We start from the raw sequence: 26385 nt of genomic DNA on the forward strand, positions 1-26385 counted from the left end.
TCTGTTGAAGGAAAAGATGTTCAATCTCACTAGTAATCAGAAGAGTGCAAATGTGAGATAATTTTTCAATTACCAAATGAACAAAGGTGAAAAAGAATGAAAATACCAAAGTCTGGGAGACTTTAGGGAAATGTAAGATCTCATTGGTGGCAGTGGGCACTGACATAAGCTTTCTGGAAAACAGTTTGGTAATGCTTGTTATAAATGTAAAAATGTGCAGACACAGTAATTCCACTTCTGAGAGTTTATCCTAAAGAAATTATGGAGCAGGGACCAAGGATGTTCCGACCAGCCTTAATTAATAATAAAGAATAATTAGAAATAATCCGAATGTCCACCAGTTGAGAACTGTTCCTATCAATTATGGTACATTCAGACAGTGGAATACTAGAAAGACTTCAGAATGATGTTAATACTAATAGGGATGAAAGGATGTCCATTAGATACTATACCCTTAAGGTCCTTGTGGTGCCATTAATGTACAGTTAATGCAAACACGGGCATATGTGCATGCATGCACAGGGAGATCTAGAATGGCAGTTACCAAAATATCAACCATCAAGACATCAATATGATGTCTCCTGGTTGGAGGAGCTTTGAATGACTTTGCTTTCTTCTTTTTTTATTGTTCTTAAAATTACAAAAGTAATATTCTTTATTTTTAACTTAATAGCTAACATTAACAGAGTGTATCTTGTGTGCTAGGCACTGCTCTAATTGCTGTACATTATTATTATTACTGAAGAAATCAAAGGTGATGAGAGATTAAGTAACTTGCTTGAGATTTTCAGCTAGTAAATGATGGAGCGGTTATTCAAAACCTAATAGTGTTGCTTCATAGACTGTGCTCTTCTTAAAAAAAAAAAAATGTAGACGGACTCTCACTCTGTCACCCAGGCTGGAGTGCAGTGGTGCCATCTCGGCTCACTGCAACCTCTGCCTTCCAGGCTCAAGTGATCCTCCCACCTCAGCTTCCCAAGAAGCTGGGACCACAGCTGTGTGCCACCATGCCCAGCTAATTTTTTTGGTTTTTTTGGTAGAGTCAGGGTTTCACCATGTTGCCCAGGCTGGTCTCAAACTCCTGAGCACAGGCGATCCACCCGCCTGGGCCTCCCAAAGTGCTGGAATCACAGGCGTGAGCCACCTCACCCAGCCTAACCAGACTGCATTCTTGCTACACTAATTAGCCCCAATAGAGTGAAAGTCTTAAATCCCGCCCCAACAACAATCCTACTCCTCTGCTCAAAGTAATCATTGTTAACCATTTGACGTGGATCCCTCCAAAACTTTTGCTTTCTCCAGACACATGTGCGCGCACACACAAGTGTGTTTTTCTTTTTTATAAAATGGGATGGTAGTGTCCGTCCTGTCAGTATGTGAGTTCACCCTCATATTTTTTATTTATTTCTGGGGGATATTCCACAGCATGGACATACAGCATTGCTGTAATCATGCTTCTACTGAAAACCTGGTGGTTTCCAGTTCTTCAGCCTAACAGACAAAGCTTCATCGAGCGTCCTTGTATACATATTACAGGGTGTGGCAGTGTCATTATATTCCTATGATCGTTTCCTAGAAATGGAACCACTGGGTCAAAAGGCATGCACACTGAATGTTGAAAGAGGCTGCCCACACCAGGAAGGTTGTGTCATTACACCTGCAGCAGATGAGAGGCCACCTCCCCATGTTTTCACTGACACAGGAAGTTGTCAATCTTTTTAACTTTTGCCAGTATAAGAAATGAAGAATGTTATTTCATTTGTAGTAATTTAAAAGTCCATGATTACTGGTAAAGTTGAGCATCTTTTCATATGTTTATTGGCCATCTTCATTTCTTCTCAGGATTGTTTACTTTCTATTGGATAATTTGAGTTAATTGGTTAATTTCTTATTAATTCAAAGGAGCATTGTTATGTTATAAATATTAGTCTTTTGATGCTTTCTTTGTTGCAGATATTTTTCTCAATACATTACTTTTCTTTGAACTTGATTTATATGTTATTTTACTATATAGAAGTTTTCATTTATTTTAGTTTTGTGCCATCAAATCTGTCCATTTTTTTCCTTTATGGTTTTATACTTTGTTTAGGAAGTCTTTCTCCACAATATTCTCCAAGAATATAAGAATACTCTCCTATATTCTCTTCTAGTACCTTTGCATTTTTGCTTATAGATTTATTTTTGTGTTTAAACTTTAATCTATGAAGAATTTAGTATTGTGTTTGGTGAAAAGTAGGGATTTAACTTTCTATTTTTAGGTTGGTTGTCTTTTAAACAACTCCTTCATCAAAATCCTAATTCCGTGACTGGGCGTGGTGGCTCACGACTGTAATTCTAGAACTTTGGGAGGCCAAGGTGGGCTGATTGCTTAAGCCCAGGAGTTCGAGACCAGCCTGGGCAACATGATGAAACCCCATCTCTACAAAAAATACAAAAATTAGCCAGGTGTGATGGTGCATGCATGTAGTCCTAGCTACTTGGGAGGCTGAGCTGGGAAGATCACCTGAGCCCAGGTGGTCGAGGCTGCAGTGAGCTGAAATCATGCCACTGCACTCCAGCCTGGGTGAGACTCTGTCTCAAAAAAACCAACAAAAACCCTAAATTCCCATGGATATACAGGTCTGTTTCTGGACTGTTGTGCCATTGATCCCTTGTCTATATCTGGCCTGGAATCACACTGCTTTAATTACTGAAGCTTCTCCGCAAGTTTTTATATGTGCTAAGGCATGCCCCATCCCCATTTCTCTTCATTTTTAAACTTTCCTCAACCATTCTCATACATTTACTTTTTTTAGAGGAACTTTAGAATTAGGTAGTCATGGTCCAAAAGTCCTCCCTTGGGATTTCAGTTGTAATAGATTGGAGCTACCCATGCATTTGTAGTTGACATCTTACAAAGGGGAGCTAGGTGTCTGCGGCCAGGACTCCTTGCTCCCCTGGCACTGTCTGAGGCCTTTCTGCTTGAACACCCAGCCAATGATTCCAAGTCTTCTAGAAAGGACAGATCCCTACACATCCTTGGTTTAATTTCTTTCCTTCCCCGGATAGCATGTGAATTTTTACCTGAACTTTCAGAGGCAAAAAGAGTGAAAAGCATGGAAACCTCAGACCTTGCAGGGGAACTCAGGGAGAAATACTTTTCGTCAGGGAACGTTTTTCCTGCTCCCAGCAAACCACACTGAACACTCATGTGTGAACAGCCTGAGATAATCAGGTTCCAGTTGAGGCTTTTTAAAAAAACAGCTTTATTGTTCTAGAATAACTTAAAATTCTCTAATTGTAAGTGTAATGGTAAATGATTTTTAGAAAATGTATGGAATTGTGCAACCATCACCATAATCCAATTTTAGAACATTTCCATCACTCCCAGAAGATCCCTCATGCCCCTGTATACTTCTCTGGATGCCACTTTCCTTAACATGACAGTATCAGGAGGAGTGGGGGACAAATGAGGGGATCCCCAAGAGATCCTCTGCCTGTGAGTCTAGGACCAACACCACAACCACATACACAGCATGACCTCGCATGACACCCCTCTTTTGGGGAGACCCAGGTGGGGCCTCCTTCTGAGGGCCCTGGCCACACTGAGCCCCATCCTTACCCTTCCAGGTGGATAAAGTTTGAAGAAAAGGTAGAGGAAGGCGGCGAACGCTGGAGCAAGCCCCACGTGTCCACACTATCCCTGCACAGCCTCTTCGAGCTCCGTACCTGCCTGCAGACGGGGACGGTGCTGCTGGATTTGGACAGTGGCTCCTTACCACAGATCATAGGTGAGGCAGGGGCCACTGTGTGCATCTCTCCTGTGGTCCCTGCAAACCAGGGCAGCTCCCCCGACCTCATGCCCGCCCTCGAGTCTGTGTGACAGCCCATCTCTGACACCTGATTCTGCAGAGACCAGCTTTGACTCTGTTGCTCCCAGGGCAGGATCATAGTCACGCCAAGTTTCAGTGCCATGTAGACCTCCAGTAGAGAGGAAAAGACCATCCTCCAAAATGCCATCCAGAAATGTGGTAAAAGGGGAGAGGGCCTCTTACATAGTCAGAGATACCTCTTGTCATGACAACCTGTTTCTTTTCAGGGTAAAATGGGTCATCATTCATCTTTAGGAAATTAGCTGTCATTTAGTGGTGTGTCGAAGGGAGGAGGTGGCTCGCCTTAACACCCCTAAAAATTTTTGTGAGTTTTGTTCTAGCACATTGGATTTTACCAGAAGTATTTTGCCCAAAATACTTTTCTAAAAAGAGTTCATTTTAGGACTAAAACCATTGAACACAGTACTTTTGTGCCTCCTGGGGCAGTTTCATATGTACTGTTTATTTCACTTTTCATAAGAACATTGACAGAAAGAGCAGACACACACACACACACACACACACACACGTGCCCTTGAACAGGAGGAGGCCAAGAGTTGGTGATATGCCCAGTTTTCCACAGCTAGTGGCAAAGCCAGGAGTATGTCCACACCCCCCCCTGCCACATTTAATCCCACTAATAACAGGTGAAACTGAAGACTCCCATACCCTGGGGCTGTTCTGTCCCACAGGGATGAGGTGTGTATGTTTTCCACACAGATGATGTCATTGAGAAGCAGATTGAGGATGGTCTCCTGCGGCCAGAGCTCCGGGAGAGGGTCAGTTACGTCCTCCTGAGGAGGCATCGCCACCAAACCAAGAAGCCCATCCACCGCTCCTTAGTCGACATTGGGAAGTCAGTCTCCACCACAAGTGAGTCAGGCCTTGCGCTGGTAGGCATGGGACATGCAGGGCCAGTATCAGGCCCTGGTACCTGGGTGAGCCCACCTTAGGGGCTGGGAGTTTCTGGAGAAATTCTGATGTTCTGGGGATCCCTCAGCCTCCTTCTCTGGCAGGCCTGTGGGGACCCCAGCCACACTCCCATGTTGTTCCCACCACCAGAGCAGAACAATTTCTAGGGAGAGAGTTGGTTCTCAGCCAGGGCTGCACGTGGCAAATCACTTTGGGGATTGAGATGTGTCCTAATGCCTGGGCCCCACCTTGGAGAGTTGGAGTCAATTGTTCTGGGGTATGGCCTGGAAAAAGAGAGGTTAGAATGCACCCCAAGAGATTATCATGTCACACAGCATTGGGAAATGCTGGTAGAGATGGCTTGCTATGTAAAGGACCCAAAAGTTTCACATCAAACCCCCGGAGAGGTCAAGAGCCTCAGCAGAAAATGGAACACATCAGGGTGGTAGAAGGGGCTGGGCTTATCTCAAGAGTGCCAGGGCTTGTAGATCTGGTGGCTGATGTCACTCTGATTAGCAGGACCTGGGGCCATTCAGAGAGAGTGGCTTGTTTCATGTACACATCTCAAATCTCCAACACTCCACTATCAATATCCCAGCCTAGATGCCCAGAGACACTAGCCCTACTGAGCCTGTCAGACAAACACAGTAACCAGAGCAAAGTTGCTACGTTAAAAACATTGAGGAACCTCTTTAAATGAATTACTTAAAAATGGGAAGTGGGCCGGGCATGGTGGCCCACACCTGTAATCCCAGCACTTTGAGAATCCAAGGTGGGCAGATTGCTTGAGCTCAGGAGTTTGCGACCAGCCTGGGCAACATGGCATAAACCCCATCTCTACAAGAAATACATAAACCTCATGGTTTAAACCCCATGGCATAAACCCCGCCTTAAAAAAATTGGCCAAGCGTGGTGGCACACACCTGTAGTCCCAGCTAATCAGGAGGCTGAGGTGGGAGGATCCCTTGAACCCAGGAGGCGGAGGTTGCAGTGAGCAGAGATCGGCCATTGCACTGCAGCCTGGGCAACAGAGAAAGACCTTGTCTCAAAAAATCCCTCCCAAAACAAGGGGAAGTGTTTAACATACCATAGTAGCAACAGATACATACTCAGCACTTAACTACGTTCTAGGCACTATTCTGAGTGCTCTTCCTGTTTTGACTTACTTCATCCTCACAAAAATGCTGTGGTGTGTAGGTACGGTTCTTGTCTCCATTTTAAAGATGAGACGCCTGAGGCACAGAGAGTTTAAGTAACTTGCCTAAGGTCACAAAGCCAGTAAGTGGTGGAATCAGGGATGAGCCCAAACAGTCTACTACACCTCGTGCCCATTTAATGAACTGTGTATCTCTCTCACTTTCAACAGTACAGATATTCTCTCTCATCTTGCTCTTTGTTCTTTTTTTTTTTTTTTTTTTTTTTTTGAGACGGAGTCTCACTCTGTCACCCAGGCTGGGTGCAATGGCGCGATCTCAGCTCACTGCAAACTCTGCCTCCTGGATTCAAGTGATTCTCCTGCCTCAGCCTCCCAAGTAGCTGGGATTACAGGTGCCCACCACCATGCCTGGCTATTTTTTGTATTTTAGTAGATACAGGGTTTCACCATGTTGGCCAGGCTGGTCTCAAACTCCTGACCTCAGGTGATCCGCCCACCTCAGCCTCCCAAAGTGCTGGGATTACAGGCATGAGCCATCGCGCCCAGCCTGTAATCTTGTTCAGACTATTGACTTGCTTAAATTAAAAAAAAAAAAAAAAAAAAAGAATTTCTTCCCAGAAGGGGAAGAGACATGTCTTGCCACCCAGTTTTATTTAGTTAAAGTGAACTAACCCAAGAGGCTTCGCTACACCAGCAAGGCTGTTGAAGCCAAGTCCCTTCTGATTCTCCTCCCAGATCGCAGTCCTGCCCGGAGCCCTGGTGCTGGCCCGAGTCTACACCACTCCACGGAAGACCTGCGGATGCGGCAGAGTGCAAATTACGGACGTCTGTGTGAGTGTGTGTGTGCTCTGCCGCTCTGTGGCAGCTTTATTCAGGCTGTGGCAGCTGTGACATGGCCACATTGCCATAGGTGGGGGAGACAAAGCCCAGGATCTGCCAAGAATTCTCAGGGCATGCATCAGGAGGAGCCTGACTTTCACTCTAAACCCAGGCTGCTCTCAGGGCCTCATTTACTACCATAATATTCAAGTCATTCCTCTGAAAAATGAGGCTCTCAGTCACATCCTGGTGTAATCAATACCCACTCCCATATTCTAGGTGTTTTTATCTTAGTCTGTATCTTCATCTTCATCAAACTGACATTAACCTTGTTTTTTGGTGAAAAGCTTTCCTGGAAATGGAATCAAAAACAGGCAAGGTCCTTTCTCCTTCAGTTCAGTCAGGCAGCGTTCCCATCACTGGGTGGCAGTCTCATGCCACCATGGAGAAGAAATGTGGGCAGAGTCATGGCCCCTTTTTTCTGGGAATGGCTGGTTGGGGGCAGGGTGTGGGTTTGAGGTGAGAGGTGACAGACAGGTTTACATGCACCTCGTCAGGGATACACAGACAGGCGAGCTGGGGGAAAGAAAGGAGCGAACTTAGAAAATGAAGCGAAAAAGAAAAAGCAGTGAAGGACTATTTTCCTTCAGGTACTTTTACTAAAATGCCAAGATGTTAACAAGTTCAGCCCAGTGCTGTGCCCCTGTCCAGGCCCAAGGAGTGACTTGGGGGCAATGCAGCCCCTGCCTATGGCCTTGGGCACAGCAGGCATTTGCTGCAGTCTTCTCTCTCTGTCCTGATGACCCAAGTCCTCTTAGTCTCCCCAGCCTTGTTATGCCACATAGGGATGCCCAGTGGCAGTGTTCAGTGGGTAGAGAGTGGCTTCGGGAAGACCTTCCACTCAATTATCATTGTATATGAGGTCACCTCCCTACTGACACTGCTTGGGGGTGGGAACCACTGGGACAAGAGGCATGAATGGATGATTACAGCTTTGTGTGAACCAGGTCATATTCAAGGTGGGCACCCACCGTGAGGTGGCCCAGCATGCAGAACACAGCGCACAGGGGAAGGATCAGAGAGGAGGAGACGCTGACTGAGTCTTGGAGCATAAACAGAAGTTTTCCAGGAGCAAGAAGGAGAAAGAGGGGGTTCTAAACAAAGGAAACAAATAGGAGGTTGGGGGATGGAAGAGAATGAGCTGGAGCTATGAAAATAAAAACATCGGTCCAGTTCACAGGAAGTGCAGGAGTTAAGGGGAAGAGAGGGTCAAATCAAAGAGGGCCTTGTGCACCCAGCAAAAGAAGCCGGGTTTTATTCTGAAGATAATGGGTACCCCTGGGAAGCTTGAAGCAGGAGCATGCTGTGATCGGATTTCTGTCTGAGTAGGAATAATCTAGAAGGGGCAACATTGGAAGGCAGAGACTGAGCCTGCATTCCAGAATGGAGAGGAAGGGACAGAGGTGGAATTGAAGGACTGGTGGGAAGTAGGAGGTGAGGAAGAGGGAGGGCCCAAGGCTGCTCCTAGATTTCTGTCTGAAGGGCTGGTGGATGGGAGGGAGGGGCATTGAGTGGAATGTGTCCATGAGGAAAGTGATTTGGTGGAAGGTAAAGAGTTGCATTTGAGGTGCCAGAGGGGACTGCTCCAAGGAGTCTGCAGCTCAGAAGAGGGGTCAGACTAAAGATCCATCCTGGGCATCCTCAGCCCAAATGGGTGTTGGAAACAACAGGAGTGGGAGCGATTGACTAGCGGAGAGGTTGAGGCACCTGGAGGAGATAAGAGCAAAGACAAGGCCCTGGGATGTCCAAGCAGGAGAGGATCCTGGGACAGAAATGAGAGGAGAGCCAAGAGGAGCAGCATTCCGGACACCAGGAGTGGCACAGGCCAATAGCCGAGACACGATAGGTCTGAGGGTGTCCACCAGATTGGGCTGGTGGGAGAGGAGAGCTGGCTTTCTCTCTCTTAACAGAGGAAGGAACTATTGGGCAGTTCAAATAATTGACTATCACTGTTCTCATGGGAAGCCCACCTTCCTTCCCTCTGCCAGCCTAAATCCCCAGCCCACGTTTGAAGACTCTCACTGGTCATGGAGGACAGAGGTGAAACTGTTCCCCCTCCAGCAAATTCCAAGCTAAGTGACACAGGGAACCTCACCTAATAATGCATCTGTGTCCCTCCTCCTATCCGGGCCTGGTGCAGAGCCACACCCAGAGTAGACAGCCTGGTGACATCCAAGAAGGCGGGGTGGAGGAGTAGAGACTAGAGTGTGGTAGATTGAGGAGGGAGAAGGAAACAGTGCAACCTGGAGTCTGACACCACTTTCAGGAAAGCGGCCATTGAACAGAAGGAAAGTGAGAGGATGCTAGTTTAAGGGGACTGCAGGATTAAAGGGGAGGGAGTTTGCTTTGGTTATGAACATGGGAGAGGTACATGAGTAGGGTCCATAGGAAAGGGACCTGCAAGAGCCTGGCTTCCCCTGATGGATCTTCTTTTCCTTTTCTCCTAGGTCATGCCCAGAGCAGAAGCATGAATGACATTTCTCTCACCCCAAACACAGACCAGGTAGTAAAACCCCTGCACATAGCTGCAATGGAGGGCCAGGGCAGGAAAAAGTCTTTGGTTTCAGGGATCCCCTATGGGCAGAATTCCACTCCTACGAAGGAGTGGGAGTTCCAGGAAGGTCCTCAGTGGGGACTCTGGGCTGCCTGGGGGACTCTGCCAAGGCCAGTAGTCGGGGAAGGACGGAGTCCCAGGTGCTGGCTCTGTGTCAGGCCCTGGGGGTGTGGGACAGAGAACATGATTAAATGAGGCGCCAGCTGTCCTTGAGCTTGGGATTTGTTGGAGAGAGAAGACAGCACACATGGGTTCATCTATCCTGTGATCCACAAGCACCTTTAAAGATGGGATAGGGATTGGGGCTGGCAGAGAGACAGAAAAGAATCTCCCTGTGGGGAGGACAGTGGTAGTTAATTAATTAGACTGTCCAATAGTACATCTTCTTCCTGTGGTCTCGCATGAGCTGGGCTGAAACCCTCTTGACGAGATCAGAATTCTGCAAACAAATTGGGTCCAGTTCTAAGGCCCACAGCCCCAGAATCCTGTGACTGTGCCCCTTGGGGAAGCCCAGAGGAGGCCCCCTTAATTCCAACTCCTGCACACCTCAAGGACAGGAGGCCCCGTGGTCCCCTTGTCTATCTCCCCAGGAGTAGGAAGAAAGATGACAAAGGAAACCTGAGACTTGGCGAGGAGCCTTCAGGAACTTGAGTGACCTCCAGGCCTTCCAGCCACCCCTAAGTTTGGTGGAAGGCAAAAACAAAGTCAGCTCCTCATGTCAGTGTCCCGGGCACAAATAAATTAATAACAACAGTAACAAAATCAATCAATATTTAAGGTCCACACCACATGCACTACACTGTGCTGGGCATTTTCTGTGAATCACAAAGGTACTATTTTCATTCACATTTTACTCATGAGAGAACACTGAGGCTTACAGCAGTTAAATAACACACCCAAGTCTATACAGCTGAAAGAACTTTGATTTGACCTAGGCAGTCTAACTCCAGAGCCCTTAATTTGGAAGTAATTTAGGAACTAGTCAGTATTCTGGAACATTATTTGGAGACGAAAACCACTTTTACTCATGCATACAGACAGCGCAACTGTGATAAGAAAGCATTACCTAGTAAAAGTTTTTTATAACCTGTTTTAATGAATGTATGAGTGGTAATAGTAACACTAGCTGTCCCTTTCACCAGGCAGTGCTTCCTTGATTTGGGGATTGGAACCCATCACCTAGTGCCAGCATCTAGTTCTCCTTGCTGATACCTGATGCTGCTTCTCGGTATTTGCAGCATCAGTGGTCTATGTTAGTGGGCGCTCTTCAGGTGCAAGCCCAGAGGTATTTGCTCTGCAGGTTCTTTCTTCATCATTGGTTTGTGCAAAGCTAAACTTCATGCCTGCCCTCAGCTGGCAGATTCCCAGTGAACAGAGAGTAGATTCAGACAGCATCATTGTGCTGCAGTGACTCTGCAGTGCAGAGCCAGATTGGAGTCCCCAAGGGTTCAGGAAGTGGAGTCAGCAGGGCCTTGGTTATACAAGCCCACATCCAGGCTTTGGGCAAGCCAGGGTTGGTTGGAACACTAGCATGCTCCTATTTCTGGGATGCCACAACCCTGGCCTTCTTACCAAACATGTCACAATGTGTAAGGAAGGACCAACTCCCTGGTTCAATTTCTCTTCTCTTCTGTATTACAAGTGGGTTGGTTGGATGGCCAGGTGCGGTGGCGCACACCTATAATTCCAGCAGTTTGGGAGGCTGAGGCTGATGGATCACTCGAGGCCAGGAGTTTGAGACCAGCCTGGCCAACATGGAGAAACCCTATCTCGATCAAAAATACAAAAATTAGCTGGGCGTGGTGGCACATGCCTGTAGTCCCAGGCATGTGCCAGACAGGCACAAGAAGTGCTTGAACCCAGGAGGAGGAGGTTGCAGTGAGCCAAGATGGTGCCACTGCACTCCAGCCTTTATGACAGAGTGAGACTCTTGTCTCAAAACAAAACAAAACAACAACAGAAACAAGTGGGTTTGTTGGGACACCCCGAAGCATTGCTGCTTCCGAAGCCTGTTTCTCCAGGGTGCTTCTGCCCAGCCCGTATCTCCTCCCCTTCCCTGGACCCCCTCCCTGCCTGATGCTCGGAGATGGTGGCTGCCCTGTTACACCCAGCCCTCCACCCTGAAGAATCCTGCTTAGTAATCAGCTGACCATACCTGAGACAAAGGGACTTTTTGAGTCTTGGGGACTCTGGTGTTCCTGTCAATTCCTGCTTTTTCTCACTATATTAGGATCCTTGGGGCTGCTGATGGTTGCCCAGGTGATTGTGGAGGGTTATTTTTTTTTTTTGTCTGATTGGATTTAAAGGATTATAAGGGTAGTGCCATTGCTCACGAGCCCCTCCTCGTGCGAGTAGGCCACCCAACCCAGTGTGTATGATGCCCCGACATGAGTCGAATCGGGAAACAGCTGTGGGGACAAAAGGGCAGGACCTGTTGACCATATCCATGCCCACAGCTGACCCCTCCACAGGGACAGGAAGAGGCACAAGGAACCTGTGTCTTCACTGAGGCTGTGAGAAACAGGCCTGTGCCCGCAGGAAAGACTGCAGCAGAAGGGGGATTGGTGGGAACATTGTGATGTTCACAGGCGCTCTCTTCAGAGCTGTCCTCTACCCCCAGGCTCTTTCCCACTGTGTCAGCCACCGTGGACTGCACCCAGCCCTGCCACTACCCCAACCGCTTCCAACAAAATTATCTCTGTCTCTTGTCTGTCCGTGCCCTTGCTGCCCAGAGGGAGAGCAATCTGAAAAAGGAATTCATTCTAAGATGTTAAGGACTAAGAAGAGCTTGAAAGTAACCATCCCTGGGGTATCTTCAGCATAAAAGAGGACTCAGGAAGAATGAAGTTATAAACGCAGAGAGTGGGAATACATTTGGGTTGAGGGCTTGTCTCCAATACCTCTCACATCAGACCCCACTGGCTCTGCCTGTGTGACCTTCCTCCCATGAAGAGACACTAGCCAGAGGGACTGGAGAGAGGCCACCTTGATAGTCTCTGCTGGAAAATTCCAGAAGTGATGAATTTCCTGGGAGGTCCCCTGGGGGTAATTTGGGGGCATGGAAGTCTCCCACAGACTTGGAGACTGGTCCAGGAATTCCTGTGAGCCAGGAAGCTGGTGGCAAAGGGAAAATAAGGCCTGTCTACTCTGACCATCAGAACAGGCCTCCTCCTCCCCACAGCTACCAAAAGTGAAGGTGGAGAGGGGAGGTCTGGGTGGCTGAGGTAGAAGCACTGAGACTCCCATCTGCTCAGCCTGAAGGAGGCCATCCAGGCCTGATGTCCAGCAACCCCCGGGCTCTTCTCTGACCCCTCAACCCACATCTCAGTGGAGCCATTTTCATCCATCAAGGAATGTCTTAGTCAAGGAAAGTCGTTGCCAGTTCCTTCCCATCTACAAGGCTTAATGGTGCCTGGGGTTAACCTAGATTCAGTCTCCCCATCTGCAGAATCGGAGGAGTACTTGTTTATTCTTTCAGTCTCTTGGCAACATTGGGAGAATTTTTTTCAAGTCAGGCCTCAAAGCAGTCTGAAGGGGAGTGAAGGAGTGACAGCAGGTGGGAGTCTCCTTGGCTATCTCATTTCCCCTCCCTGTCCAGCGGAAAAACAAATTCATGAAGAAGATCCCCAAGGACTCCGAAGCCTCCAACGTGCTTGTGGGCGAGGTGGACTTCCTAGACCAGCCATTCATCGCGTTCGTGCGCCTCATCCAGTCGGCCATGCTGGGAGGAGTGACCGAGGTGCCTGTCCCCACCAGGTGAGAGCCATTGAAACCTGTCCCCATGCCACTCTCCGGGAGCCAGTCAGCAGTGCAGTCAGCAAGCAGTGCTGTTGACTGTTAGTGCTCTCAAAGACACCTCTAAATGTGGAGGCTGCTGGGAAGGGAAATCTTCTGACTAGGGAAGAGTTTTAGAGTTTATTAAAAATAATAACAAAAGAGGCCAGGTACATTGGCTCACGCCTGTAATCCCAGCACTTTGGGAGGCCAAGGCGGGCAGATCATGAGGTCAGGAGTTTGAGACCAGCCTGGCCAACAAGGTGAAACCCCGTCTCTACTAAAAATACAAAAAAATCAGCCAGGTGTGGTGGTACGTGCCTGTAATCCCAGCTACTCAGGAGGCTGAGGCAGGACAATCACTTGAACCTGGGAGGCAGAGGTTGCAGTGAGCCGAGATCATGCCATTGCACCCCAGCCTGGGCGACAGAGCAAGACTCCGTCTCAGAAAAAAAAATAAAAATAATAAATAATAAAAGAGAAGGAGGCAACAACTGAGAGAGAAGTTGTCAGGTGAGCTTGGGCAGCAAGACAAAGGTGAGAATGCTCAAGGGGGAGCCTCATGGGAGGGGAAGAGGAAATGTTCCTCCAAAGCCAACATAGGGTTCCATGGAGGGAAGTAAAAAAGTTAAGAATGGGCCCGGCGCAGTGGGTCATGCCTCTAATCCCAGCACTTTGGGAGGCCAAGGTGGGTGAATTGCTCGAGCCCAGGAGTTGGAGACCAGCCTGGGCAGCATGGTGAAACACTGTATCTACTGAAAATACAAAAAATTAGCCGGGCTTGGTGGTACACGCCTGTAGTCCCAGCTACTCAGGAGGCCGAGGTGGGAGGATCGCTTGAGCCTAGGAGGTGGAGGTTGCAGTGAGCCAAGATTGCGCCACTGCATTCCATCCAGCCTGGGTGATGGAGCAAGACCCTGTCTCAAAAAAAAAAAAAAAAAAAAAAAAAAAAAAAAAAAAATGCATACTGTTCAGGGCCAAAGAATGCTCTTCACTTGCTTCTATTTTTCCTTCTCACTTTCATGCTCCTCTTCCTTCATCTTCTCTGTCTCCTCCTCCATCTTCTTTGCAGATTTCTGTTTATACTGCTGGGACCTTCTGGGAGAGCAAAATCCTACAATGAAATTGGCCGTGCCATTGCAACCCTCATGGTAGATGATGTAAGTAGTAACCAGAAGCTTGTACTCCTGAATTTTACAGCTCCTGCAGCAAGCACTGCGCCTTCATTCATTAACTTATCCAGCCAGCACATTTGAGCACCTACTGTGTACCAGGCACTACATAGGATGCTAAAGATTATGAAAATCAGGGAATAGTCATTGTCCTTTAGGAGAACCAATCAAGTGTGAGGGACATTGATAATTATAAAACTAACCATGTGCTAGCTGCCCAGGGGGTCAAGGAGGGCTTCACAGATGAGGGGGCTTTAAAACTAAGGAGGAGCAGGAGGAAGGTAGACCCAGCACCAGGCTGTGAGGCAAGCATTCCAAACAAAGGAAATGGATCAGGCTCAGAGAAGCTGGATGGAGGTGGTTTGATGTAGGCTCAGTGTAAGAGCTTCAAGGGCAGGAGGTAACACTGGAGAGGTGAGCCAGAGACTACACAGAGCCTGTAAGCAGAGCTGAGTCACACTCTGTCCCCAGAGTGATGGGGAGCCTAGAGGACTTTAACTTTTTTCCCGTTTGTGCCAAGAATACTCACTGGCGGTGCTAGGGGCTGCAGGCTTTACCCCGAGATAACTTTTCCCCACGAAATGCCTCACTTTTGTTATTATTTTTGCATTGCTCTTGTATGTTGACTTTGGAAACAAAAGACATCATTCTACTTATAGCATTCTGTTTTTAGTTGTGGCATTTCCATTTACAAAATATACTAATCTCAATCATTGAAAATATCAAATCCTAGAAAACTAGCATTCCTATGAGTGATGCTAACATCATTCGCGAACAGTTTTTGGCCTAAGATTCATTTGATGAATCCAGTTTTTCCAAAATAGATTATTCTGGTCATTCCAATGATTCTGATGTTAGTTCTTTTTAGAAATAATTCTAAGAATAATTTTTATATTTCATTTTCACATTGAAAATCAGTCAGATTTGCTTCGGCTTCAAAGAGTGTGTTTATGTAAAATTAAATGAGTGCTGGCAGTGAGCTGCACTTTTTTTTTTTTTCCCCTAAATGGGAAAGGGTTAAACGTGAGCATAGTCCCATTGAATCTGTAAGTCAGAAAGCACACTCTGGAGACAGTGTGAAGAACACGGCCTGAGCCTCCAAGGGCGAAGGGCTGGAAGTAAAAAATGGTTGTGAAATATCTGAGCTCCTTGGACTGGGCTCTACAAAGGTTTTCTAATATGTGTGATGTGTGGAAAACTGAAAACAGAAAGGTTAAGTAACTTAACCGAAGTCCTACAAGCAAGAATATGGAGACCTGGCCTTCAGATCCAAGACAGGCTGTCTTCCCCCAGTGCCTGCTGTGTCCCATTGTGCCATATTTTACCAATGTGCTATAGTCTCATTCCAAAAACTTGAGAGTGAGTTGGCAGTGGGAGATGTGGTTCAAAGTGATTTCTTTAAAAACTAGATGTGATATGCTCCCAGGCATGTCAGAAACAGACCCGATCTTTCTTTTCTCCCTCCTCTCTCCTCGCCAGCTCTTCAGCGACGTAGCCTACAAAGCCCGCAATCGGGAAGATCTGATTGCAGGAATTGATGAATTTCTGGATGAGGTCATCGTCCTTCCTCCTGGAGAATGGGACCCAAATATCCGAATCGAGCCCCCCAAGAAGGTGCCCTCTGCTGACAAGAGGTGTGTATGAGAATGGGCAGTAGGGGGAGAAAAAGGAGGCTTCAACTCTGTCGGTATCATTTTATTTCTCTTTAAAATACATCTGAGGCTCAGCACAGTGGCTCATGCCTGTAATCTCAACACTTTGGGATGCTGAGGCAGGTGGATCACTTGAGCCCAGGAATTTGAAACCAGCCTGGGCAACATAGTGAGATCTTGTCTCTACAAAAAAAAAAAAAAAAAATCAAAATTAGCTGGGCATGGTGGCATGTACCTGTAGTCCCTGCTACTCTGGAGGCTGAGGCGGGAGGATTGATTGAGCCCAGGAGGTCAAGGCTGCAGTGAACTGTGATCATGCCACTATACTCCAGCCTGGGCAACAGAGTTTGACCCTGTCTCAAAATAATGTTTAAAATAAGTTTAAAAATAATAAGATATATCAGAAACAAATATGGCTAAATGTGAACATTTGTAAAATCTAGGTGACCTGCGTGTGGATATTGTTAGATAATTTTCTGCATTTTTTCTGTCTTTTAAGATATTTCATAATTTTGGTTGGAGAGGTGAGGGGTGCTCTGGGGGACCCACTCTCCTTCATCCCCCTTCTCTTCCAGGAAATCTGTGTTCTCCCTAGCAGAGCTGGGCCAGATGAATGGCTCTGTGGGAGGAGGCGGCGGAGCTCCTGGAGGAGGCAATGGAGGTGGTGGTGGTGGTGGCAGTGGTGGCGGGACTGGCGGTGGTGGGGCCGGCGGAACAAGCAGCGGGGATGATGGAGAGATGCCAGCCATGCATGAAATCGGGGAGGAACTTATCTGGACAGGAAGGTGCCCACCCCAGGCCTCCCAGTGACCCTGCTGTCCTTTAGACTTCTCCTTTCTCAGCTGCCGTCTAGGGACCTTTCCCAACCATGGTCTGTAGTGCCCACTTGAGGTCACCCCTGCCTTCTTTCCCTCCCAGAGCCCTTGAACCCCATCATGGATCCCCAAAAAGGGTTGCCTCAGGAGAGGGGTATTTGAGACCCACACAAGAGGAGAGGAACCCAAACTTTTCTCTTAGATATCCTTTGGTGCCTGTTTCCTGGGTCTGCTGTAACAAAGTACCACAAACTAGGTGGCTTAAAACCACAGAAGGTTACTCTCCTGCAGTTGTGGAGGCCAGCAGTTCCACAGCAGGTGATGGCAGGACCACCGTGCTCCCTGAGGCTCTGGGTGGAATCCTTCCTGGCCTCCTCCTGGCTTCTGGTGGTGGCCAGCAGTCCTTGGTGTTCCTAGCTGGCAGCCGCATCACCTCTGGCTCTGCCTCTCCACCACATGGCCTCCTGTGTGTCTGTCTTCACAGAGCACTTTCTTCTTTGTGTATGGACCCCAGTCATATTGGAATAGGGCCCACCATAATGACTTAATCTAAACTGGATTACATTTACATAGATGTTACATAGATGTTAGGACCTTAATATATCTTTTGGGGGGACACAACTCAATAACAGTACCTTTTTTAAAACTTAATTTACCTACTCAAAAACTTTTTTTTTTTTTAAAGAAAATAAGAGAAAGTTCTCCTGGCCTGGGTTTCTTTTCCAGCTCTTGGAGTCATTCAGGTTGATCTAGATTTAGGAAAGGATGTGGCCTTGCAAATCTACATATAAATCATGACTTTGAGAATGAAGTCGTGTTTTATATGCCCTTGGTGTTATACCAGTGGTTCTCACTGTAAGCAGCTTTGGCCCTCCTTAGTCCCCCTACCCCCGAGCCCAGGGAATTTGGCAATGTCCGGAGACATTTTTGTTCATCACAACCGGAGAGGGGAGATGCTACTCGCATCTAGTAGGTAGCTGCTAAACATCCTGCAGTGCACGGGACAGCCCCTACAGCAAAGGAGTATCCAGTCCAAAATATCAGCAGAACTGAGGTTGAGAAACTGCTCCATGCTAAGGACTGCATTAGGGGCTATGGGAATAGCAATCCCAGTAAACAATGTCTCCAAACCTAAAATCTCCCACTCAGCTGTTCCAGATAGCAAAATCAAAAAACAAACAAATACCAACCAGTTATAAGGTTTAGGACCTGTTCTTAATGAATCTGTTATAATCTGGGATGCTTCTGTCACCAAAAGTTAGACACTCCTGTGTTCACCAAGAGCAGGCACCCTGCAGATGGTCAGGACATCTGTGGACCCCAGGACTTCCATTCTCCATGGAATGTTAGGTCTACCCCAGGACATATTCCCATCAGACTTTCCCTCTCCAAAACCCTCTATGTCCACCCTTCCCAATGTGGGTGGTGCCAACCGCAAACTCAGTCCTACAGGAATTCATCCCTGGCCCTAAATGTTCTGGTGGAAAGATCTTTGCCCCATCCACCCTGGTCAAGTTCCTTTCCTCGCCCCAGACTCTGCAAGTTCTTGTAAATAGCCCTGCCCCTGCACTGGTGTTAGTGGTGAGAAAGCAGCCCCTGGGCCTGTCTTGAGCAGGTTCTTCGGTGGCCTGTGTCTGGATATCAAGAGGAAGTTGCCCTGGTTCCCAAGTGACTTCTATGATGGCTTCCACATTCAGTCCATCTCTGCCATCCTATTCATCTACCTCGGCTGTATCACCAACGCGATCACCTTTGGTGGGCTTCTGGGGGATGCCACCGACAATTATCAGGTGTGTGTGAGCTGGGGCCCTAAGTGTAAAACTAAGATCTGCCGCCACCTGGTGGCAGCAGGAAGCTTCATCCTGTAATCCCAAAACCAAGGTTTCATCTACCATCCAGGTTGAGGCCACCACTATTTGTAATCCTTTACGCTTCAAGTAATAATAATATAATAAGACAATATTAAAAGATCTGAAGCTAAATCTCATTACTAAAGACCAAATTTAATGATTATTTAAATAGGTCAAACCATTAAGGGGAATCATCTGCTGTGTTATTTGGTACTTTTCCCACTGATGCTGGAGTGAATTTAATCAGCACAATTAATGGAGTGCTAATTGTGGCCTTCTCCCCACACTTTTTAAAAACTAACCTTGAATCCTTAGTTTGGAGTTAAGACATTTTTAGAAGGATGGTAAGCTGTTACCATGACGACAACTCAGGCCTCCCTGGGGAAAACAGCTCAGCAGAGACACCTGCCAATCTCCTAGGCAAGGGTCTTCTCCGATGGAGGCCTTCAAAGTAGAGCCATTGGAAAGCTCAGTATACCAAGGAGAAGACCCATTTGTCCAGCTGCCTTTTGGACATGTCCACATGGCTGCCCCTTGGGATTCCCCATGGCTGCCCCTCAGGATCCCCCAATTCACACAGCTGACATTGCGTCCCTTATCTTCCCTCCTGACGTGCTGCTCCCTGCCCTTCCCCAGCACAGCAGGTGATACCATGGTTCACCCAGCTGTCTACACCAGAAACTAAGCATTATCCTTGACTCATAAGTCCCAGCTGCCCCATGTGGCCCTCACCACATGGCCCTACATGGCTCTCACACCTCATCTCCCAGCATTCTCTTTCTCAGCATTCCTACCCTCCCCAACCATTCTACATTCTGTTTTCCATCAATCCTGATCATCTTTTGGTTCTTCAAGTACATGCTGTTTTTCAGCTCCAGACCTTTTAGACACTATTCCCTCTTCCTGGGACACTGTTTCTTGTCACTCCACTTAACCCTATTCCCCTGGCCAATTCTCTGCTCATTTTTTGGATCTCAGCTTCCACTTATCTACTTCTAGGGAGGCCTTCCTGACTACATCTTTACCCCTACTGTGTGCTCCTGTGGCACCCTAAACCTATCCCAGCTTAGCACACCTCTTGGCAGTGGCTCTCAACCAGGGACAATTTTCACCCCAGGAGACATTTAACAATATCTAGAGACAGTTTTCATTGTTATAACTGGGAGGAGGGTTCCTACTGGTATCTAATGTGTAGAGGCTGTGGATGCTACTAAACACACTACAATACACAGGACAGACCCTCCACAACAAAGAATCATCTAGCCCAAGATGTCCATTGTGCCGAGGTTGAGAAACCCTGCTATATGGAAATTGCCTGGTTACTTACCTGTGTCTCCCACTAGAATGAAGATATGTTATCTTGTTCAGTGATGGGTTCTCAATACCTTTCACAATGCCTGGTACATAGCAGACACTCAGTGGACTTTGAATAAATGAATGATCTGACCTCTAAAAGCACCAAACAGATGTTTAGATGAATGAATAATCAGATAGATAAATGGGCTGTCCTCTGGGAGTAGAATGGACACAGAGAAAAGCACATCCACTGTTTTCTAGGCCCTGGGTGCCAAAAGGAAGTCACATGGTACCTTTATCTAGATGGAATTAAACAGAGTGACAGTGGCCATGGTGGCAAGTTGTGGAGGGTGTAGGAGATGGAGAACAGGATTTAGGGAGGAAAGGGCCCAGAATGAAGGATAAACACTGCAGCCTGGGCCTGTGGAGAGATCGCTGGGCTGCAGCCTGTGTGGACAGACCCCTTCTCCTTCCTATGCTGAACCACACATTCCTTGTGCCCCCAGGGAGTGATGGAGAGCTTCCTGGGCACTGCCATGGCTGGCTCCTTGTTCTGCCTCTTCTCGGGACAGCCTCTCATCATTCTCAGCAGCACGGGACCCATCCTCATCTTTGAGAAGCTCCTCTTCGACTTCAGCAAGTAGGTGTCCCTTGGTGGCCCCCAGTGCCTGCTCTCGCACTTGGGGCAGTATGCTGGGGCTAGGGCAGGGGAATAGGCCCAAAGGGTAGGTGGTGGTGCAGTGGTGCCAAAGCCATCTTTAACTACGGGAAGGGCTACCAGGTGGCCCCTCCTGACTCTTGCCAGCTACCTGCCTTTAAGACATCTTAGTGCATATTGGCACAGCCCATAGGGACCAGCCACGACAAGAGGAGAAAATTCACACCACTCAGTTCGTGAGCAATGGTGACTTCATAGGCAGTATAGTGTATGAAGTCTTGGGCTGAAGGTCAGAAGGTTACACCCAGACCCAGGCAGCTCCCATCGTTACTCCAGGCTCAGTTGCCTCCTCTACAACATGAGGGTTTGGACCAGACCATTTCCAAGGGCTGCTCCAACCCTGTTCTTCTAAAATTCCCTGTTTTTCACTCACTCTGGTGTCTGTTACCAACTGTGAGCACTGAGATGTCTTAGCACCTTCCTGCCTGCTCCATAAGATCTTTAAAAAAAATTTTTTTTTGGCCGGGCGTGGTGGCTCACACCTTCAATCCCAGCACTTTGGGAGGCTGAGGCAGGCGGATCACCTTAGGTCAGGAGTTTGAGACCAGCCTGGCCAACGTGGTAAAACCCCGTCTCTACTAAAAATACAAAAATCAGCCAGGCGTGGTGGTGGGCACCTGTAATCCCAGCTACTTAGGAGGCTGAGGCAGGAGAATCACTTGAACTGGGGAGGCAGAGGTTGCAGTGAGCCAAGATCACGCCATTGCACTCCAGACTGGGCGACAGAGAGAGACTCTTTCTCAAAAAAAAAAAAAAAATTCTTATAAAGATGAACACTGGACCCCCATGAGATCTCAAAGATCAGACAACTGCGCCCAAGAATTGTCCCTGTCCCCAGTCTTTCACAGTCCCTGGGAGGGCATCAGTGCCACAGGAGGACAGATAAGCCACTTAAGGATGAGTCTGAGGAGTCAAGCACAGCCAGGAGCCCTGGGCTGGAGGCCCCTCACCTCCCCTCTGCCTTTCAGAGGCAATGGCCTGGACTACATGGAGTTCCGCCTCTGGATTGGCCTACACTCAGCTGTCCAGTGCCTTATCCTAGTGGCCACAGATGCCAGCTTTATCATCAAATATATCACCCGCTTCACCGAGGAGGGCTTCTCCACCCTCATCAGCTTCATCTTCATCTACGATGCCATCAAGAAGATGATTGGTGCCTTCAAGTACTACCCTATCAATATGGACTTCAAGCCAAACTTCATCACTACCTACAAGTGCGAGTGTGTCGCCCCTGACACAGGTGACCGGTAACCCCAGACATGCCGTGGGCCCTCACCTACCCCACCGGTCCCCTGATCCTTCACCACAGCTCTCTACTCCTACTGCTGGGGAGGGGCCATTCAGCCAAGGGCTTACGGTTCCAAGGGAGCAAATACAGGGTCTCGAACCCAGTGTTTGGAAGGAAACCAAGGGGACAGTAGCTCTAATAAGAGTCACAGGGTTGTGATCAGGAGGGCACAGGGATATCCTAGGAAGGAGTAAGGCATGCTTTGCCTCAGTGTGGGGTAATGTGGAGGCCACACCTATCAAGAGTGCCACTCAGGGGTTCTTGGTGCAGGCCAGAGATAGACGTGATGGTGCCTGAAGTCCCTCCCAGCTCCATCAAGTCATGATATGATGAGCTCTCCCCAAGACAGAGCTGCCCGTGTGGCCACATACCCTGTAAGGTGAGACCACACCTGAGGGATGGACATCCACGCAGATGGAAACATGTCCAGAGTGGAGGCTCTGTCGACCATGCCATCTGAGAACAGTTGGAGAACCGGGGCTTATTCAGCCTCTTAGGAATATGAGAGTTATGAGAGAAGGACTGTCATGTCACAAAGGAGCTGCGTTCACCCTCTGAAACCACAGGGTGTAGAGCTGAATGAGGAACAGGGAGCAGAAGCTCCAGGAAGCCAGATGCTGGCTGAATTTAGGAAAGAACCTACAATGGTGGGCGTTAACCACCATGGGGGTTTCTCGGCCCCCTTGGTTGGTAGCAAGTTACTTGGACACTCTCTGGATGTCCATCTGCCAAGGATATTGTAAAAAGGATCCCTGTACAGATGGGGTCAACCTGATAACACCCAGTGCCACTCCTGTGGAGTTACTTTCTGGCCAAAACACCTGTCATCTATAAGTTAGGGCTTCCCATAGCGTCTGAGCCTCCTTCATAGTCATGATCATGCCCCTAAGAGCTTTCAGTGGGATGTGCCCAGAGTGCCCAGGGTGCTGCAGAGCAGGAGCAGGAGGTCTATGCACACATCTCCAAGCACCAAGGCTGGACTCACAGAGAGCAAACTGAGGTCCAGAGACCACCCAAGGTCATGCCAAGCCTCAGTTTCCTTGGCTGTAAAAGAGGGGTCTCAATGCGGGCCCTTGTGGTCTCCTGGGACTCCTGTGGGGTTTCCAAATCTATACCCCGATTGAGTTGAAGGAAGTAAGTGGATAGTGGGTTGTTCAGCCCCTTAATACATTACTCTGGGTAAAAAAAAAAAAAAAATCATAAGTCTATCGAAAATATTTGCTGCACAATTATTGTGTGCCCTGCTTTAGGCCTTGTGGAAGATAAAGATGTCCTGCCTTCAAAGAGTTCAGTTTTGATTATAACCCCTTCCCTCTGTGACTGCATTGATTTTGTAAAGAACTCCAGACTTATTTTTTCTTTCTTTTTTTCTGTCATTAATTTTGAGTTATTCCACTAAAATCTAATGACAGGTGATGCTACCCTTTGTCCTGAGCCAAGGCATGTTGCTTGCCCACAGGAGATCCTACCTGCAGGCAGGCCCTTTTCATTCTGCCCTGGAGCAAATCCTGCCTCTGTGGGGAAGCCCCATCAGGGCCCTCCTACGTGCTTGTATCTTCTAGACTGTAGATTCAGTGTTGCATTGACGTAAATTTTACACAAACATAGCTTCTAGAAGCACACATCCTTGAACTCTTTTAGAAAAAATCCAAATTCTGATTATTTTTATTTTATTTTTATTTTTTTGAGACAGAGTCTGACTCTGTCGCCCAGGCTGGAGTGCAATGGCACGATCTCGGCTCACTGCAACCTCTGCCTCCTGGGTTCAAGCGATTCTCCTGCCTCAGCCTCCCAAGTAGCTGGGATTACAAGTGTGCACCACCACACCCAGCTAATTTTTGTATTTTTAGTAGAGACAGGGTTTCATCATTTTGGCCAGGATGGTTTCGACCTCTTGACCTCGTGATCCGCCTGCCTTGGCCTCCCAAAGTGCTGGGATTACAGGCGTGAGCCACCATGCCTGGCCGCTTTGGCCATTCTGAGAATCATCTATCCACAGGAAAAAACAAACCCAGGGGTGCTCTAGGAACAAGGGCCATAGGAGCATATAAGGTGCATTATGAGGGACATAATGAAGCCAACTGTTCCCAAATAGCTTCCCCTCTGGCTTTGCCCAGGTGCCTGATGTCACCTCATTCTTTGGGGTCATGCCATTGTCATGGTTCTCAAAATGTGGTCCCTGGACCAGCAACATCAGGGAACTTGTTAGAAATACAAATTCTTGGCCTCCTACCCCAGACCTGCTGAATCAGAAACTCTGGCTGGGCACAGTGGTGCACACCTGTAGTACCAGCTAGTCAGAAGGCTGAGACAGGAACTTCACTTGAACCCAGGAGTTTGAGACCAGCCTGGACAACATAGCCAGACCCTGTCTCTATTTCTAAGAAAGAAAGAAAAGGAGAGCGAGAGCAAGGAGGAGGAGGAAGAAGAAGAAGAAGAGAGAAGATAAGAGGAGGAAAGAAAGAAAAAAGAAAGAGAAAAGAAAAAAGAAAAGAGAAAGGAAAAGGAAGGGAGAGAGAAAGAAGGAGAAGAAAGAAAGAAAGAGAAAGAAGGAAAGAAAGAAAAAGGAAAGGAAAGAAAGAAAGGGAAGGAGGGAGGGAAGGAAGGAGGAAGGGAGGGAAAGAAGGAAGGAAGGAAGGAACAAGCGAAAGAACTCTGGAGTAGGGTCCAACCAGACGTATATTAAGTCTTCCAATTGATTCTGATGCACTCTCAAGTTTGAGAACCATTGCTCTATTGAACTGTTAGTAATAATGGGCTGTTATTGACCACTAAACCCCAGTAAGATTAAAATTTCAGTTTATTCACAGAAAGTAAAGAAACTAGAACTAGGACAAGTTAGTTTTGATTAAGATAACATGGAAAGGAAAATTCTACACATTTAGGAGACTGGGATGAGGGAGACAAACTGTGGAGGGTTTCTTTCCCAGTCCATGGGCTACCTACTTAGTAATGGGCCCATATTCCTAGTTTTACTGCAAAGCCCAGTCTTACTATAGTATACTCTCACTCTTTGTCACTCTTCATCATAAAAGCTTCTTTGGGGGCACTCTCTTTCTATTTGCTTTTGCTTCCATTGTAACTGATTTGTATTCTATTTGTGAATGCTGCACACACTGATTTGGCTGCTTTCAATCCCAAGTGAGTACCACTTTGTAAACACTGGAATTTTAAAATGTTTGATACTTGGACCCTTTCTGAAATTTTCCATGTTAAGTGGCTTTTAGATAAACCCTACAGAGTTCTCGATATAAAAGAATTGATAAGCATAAGCAGAAGACATCAAAGGTGGTCTGAAGACATTGGGTAGTGAAAAAGACATCTGAACTCCCCAGGCTCAAGCGTCAGCCAGGAGTTCTCTAGCATTTGAGCGAGGAGCCCTGAGCCAGCCTTCCTGCCCGGCTTCTCCGTCTCCATCATTAATTGCACATCCTGTTCTTTCGGTCACTGATGTGAGGAAAGGCAATAGAACCCCAATTTCTAATAAATGAAGCTTTCCTCAGAACAATCCTAACAAACCTCTGGGTTTGTAGAGCTTCTAGGAATATTCTGCCCTGGGTCAAGATGAAATTCCTTAGCCACCCAGCGTCAGCAGGCCTGGGAGTGAGCAACATAGCAGGGCCCTGTGGTCACATCAGCCCTGTGGACAGCTTGTTGGAGGTTGGGAGAGGCCCCAAGATACACTTCTTCTTCTTTCTGGGTTTGTAACCAACTGTGGTCAGCCAGCAGGAGCCACATTGGGCTTACACCGCATTTCAGACATATTGCCAGCAAGCTGGCTGGCGGGCCCCCTCCCTCTCTCCCCAGACATGCTGCAGAGGGACTGCTTGGTCTGCCTTCACTAGAGGAGGATGCTGAGGTGGGCCTGGCCTTTGCCTCCACCCTTGCAGTTCAGGAAGAAGAGAGAGGGCAGCAGGCCTCCAAAGCCTGACTTCCTGTGGGTGGCCACATCCCAGGGGAGCCTGGCCCTGTGAATGAAGAGCAAAGGAAGGACAGACTGCAGAACGGGGGAGCAGAAGGGTCCACATGGAAAGGAGAGACGGGTGACAGTGGTTCCTTGAAACTCTCCCTGTAGACCCTCATGTGATCCACATTGCAGTTAGGGACACTGAGGCCAGGGTAGGGAAGTACCCGGCAAGGAATGCAGAGAGAGCTGCTGAGAGCAGCAGCTTTGGGTTCCCGATTCCGCTTCAGGACCTGGACCTTGGTTTAACTTTCCTCAGCTTGCATTTGGCAGATTAGAAAAGACATCAAAGCAACAAGTTCTTTCAGGCCTAGCTGACCTTTAATAAAAAGCACATATGGGCTGGGTGCAGTGACTCACGCCTGTAATCCCAGCACTTCGGGAGGCTGAGATAGGCAGATCACTTGAGGTCAGGAGTTCAAGACCAGCCTGGCCAACATGGTGAAACCCTGTCTCTACTAAAAATACAAAGAATTAACCAGGCATGGTGGCACACATCTGTAG

General features: G+C 47.8%; 1 protein-coding gene across 5 annotated transcripts in view; it reads left to right on the top strand.

Moving 5' to 3' along the window:
* The window catches only part of SLC4A5 (solute carrier family 4 member 5), a 145923-nt gene that overhangs the window by 91551 nt on the left and 27987 nt on the right, over window positions 1-26385 (top strand). For all 5 annotated transcript variants that reach the window (XM_054548027.2, XM_054548028.1, XM_063713590.1 and 2 more), the window contains 11 exons: window positions 3610-3770; window positions 4572-4724; window positions 6655-6750; window positions 9246-9301; window positions 12951-13108; window positions 14199-14286; window positions 15778-15932; window positions 16526-16735; window positions 18381-18555; window positions 20418-20551; window positions 21598-21869. In XM_054548027.2, the coding sequence (XP_054404002.1) occupies window positions 3610-3770; window positions 4572-4724; window positions 6655-6750; window positions 9246-9301; window positions 12951-13108; window positions 14199-14286; window positions 15778-15932; window positions 16526-16735; window positions 18381-18555; window positions 20418-20551; window positions 21598-21869 (1658 nt within the window). The remainder of the gene's footprint in view (window positions 1-3609; window positions 3771-4571; window positions 4725-6654; window positions 6751-9245; window positions 9302-12950; window positions 13109-14198; window positions 14287-15777; window positions 15933-16525; window positions 16736-18380; window positions 18556-20417; window positions 20552-21597; window positions 21870-26385) is intronic.

Source organism: Pongo abelii, chromosome 12 (genome assembly GCF_028885655.2).
Source record: "Pongo abelii isolate AG06213 chromosome 12, NHGRI_mPonAbe1-v2.0_pri, whole genome shotgun sequence".
In the NCBI taxonomy this organism is placed as follows: Eukaryota; Metazoa; Chordata; class Mammalia; order Primates; family Hominidae; genus Pongo; species Pongo abelii.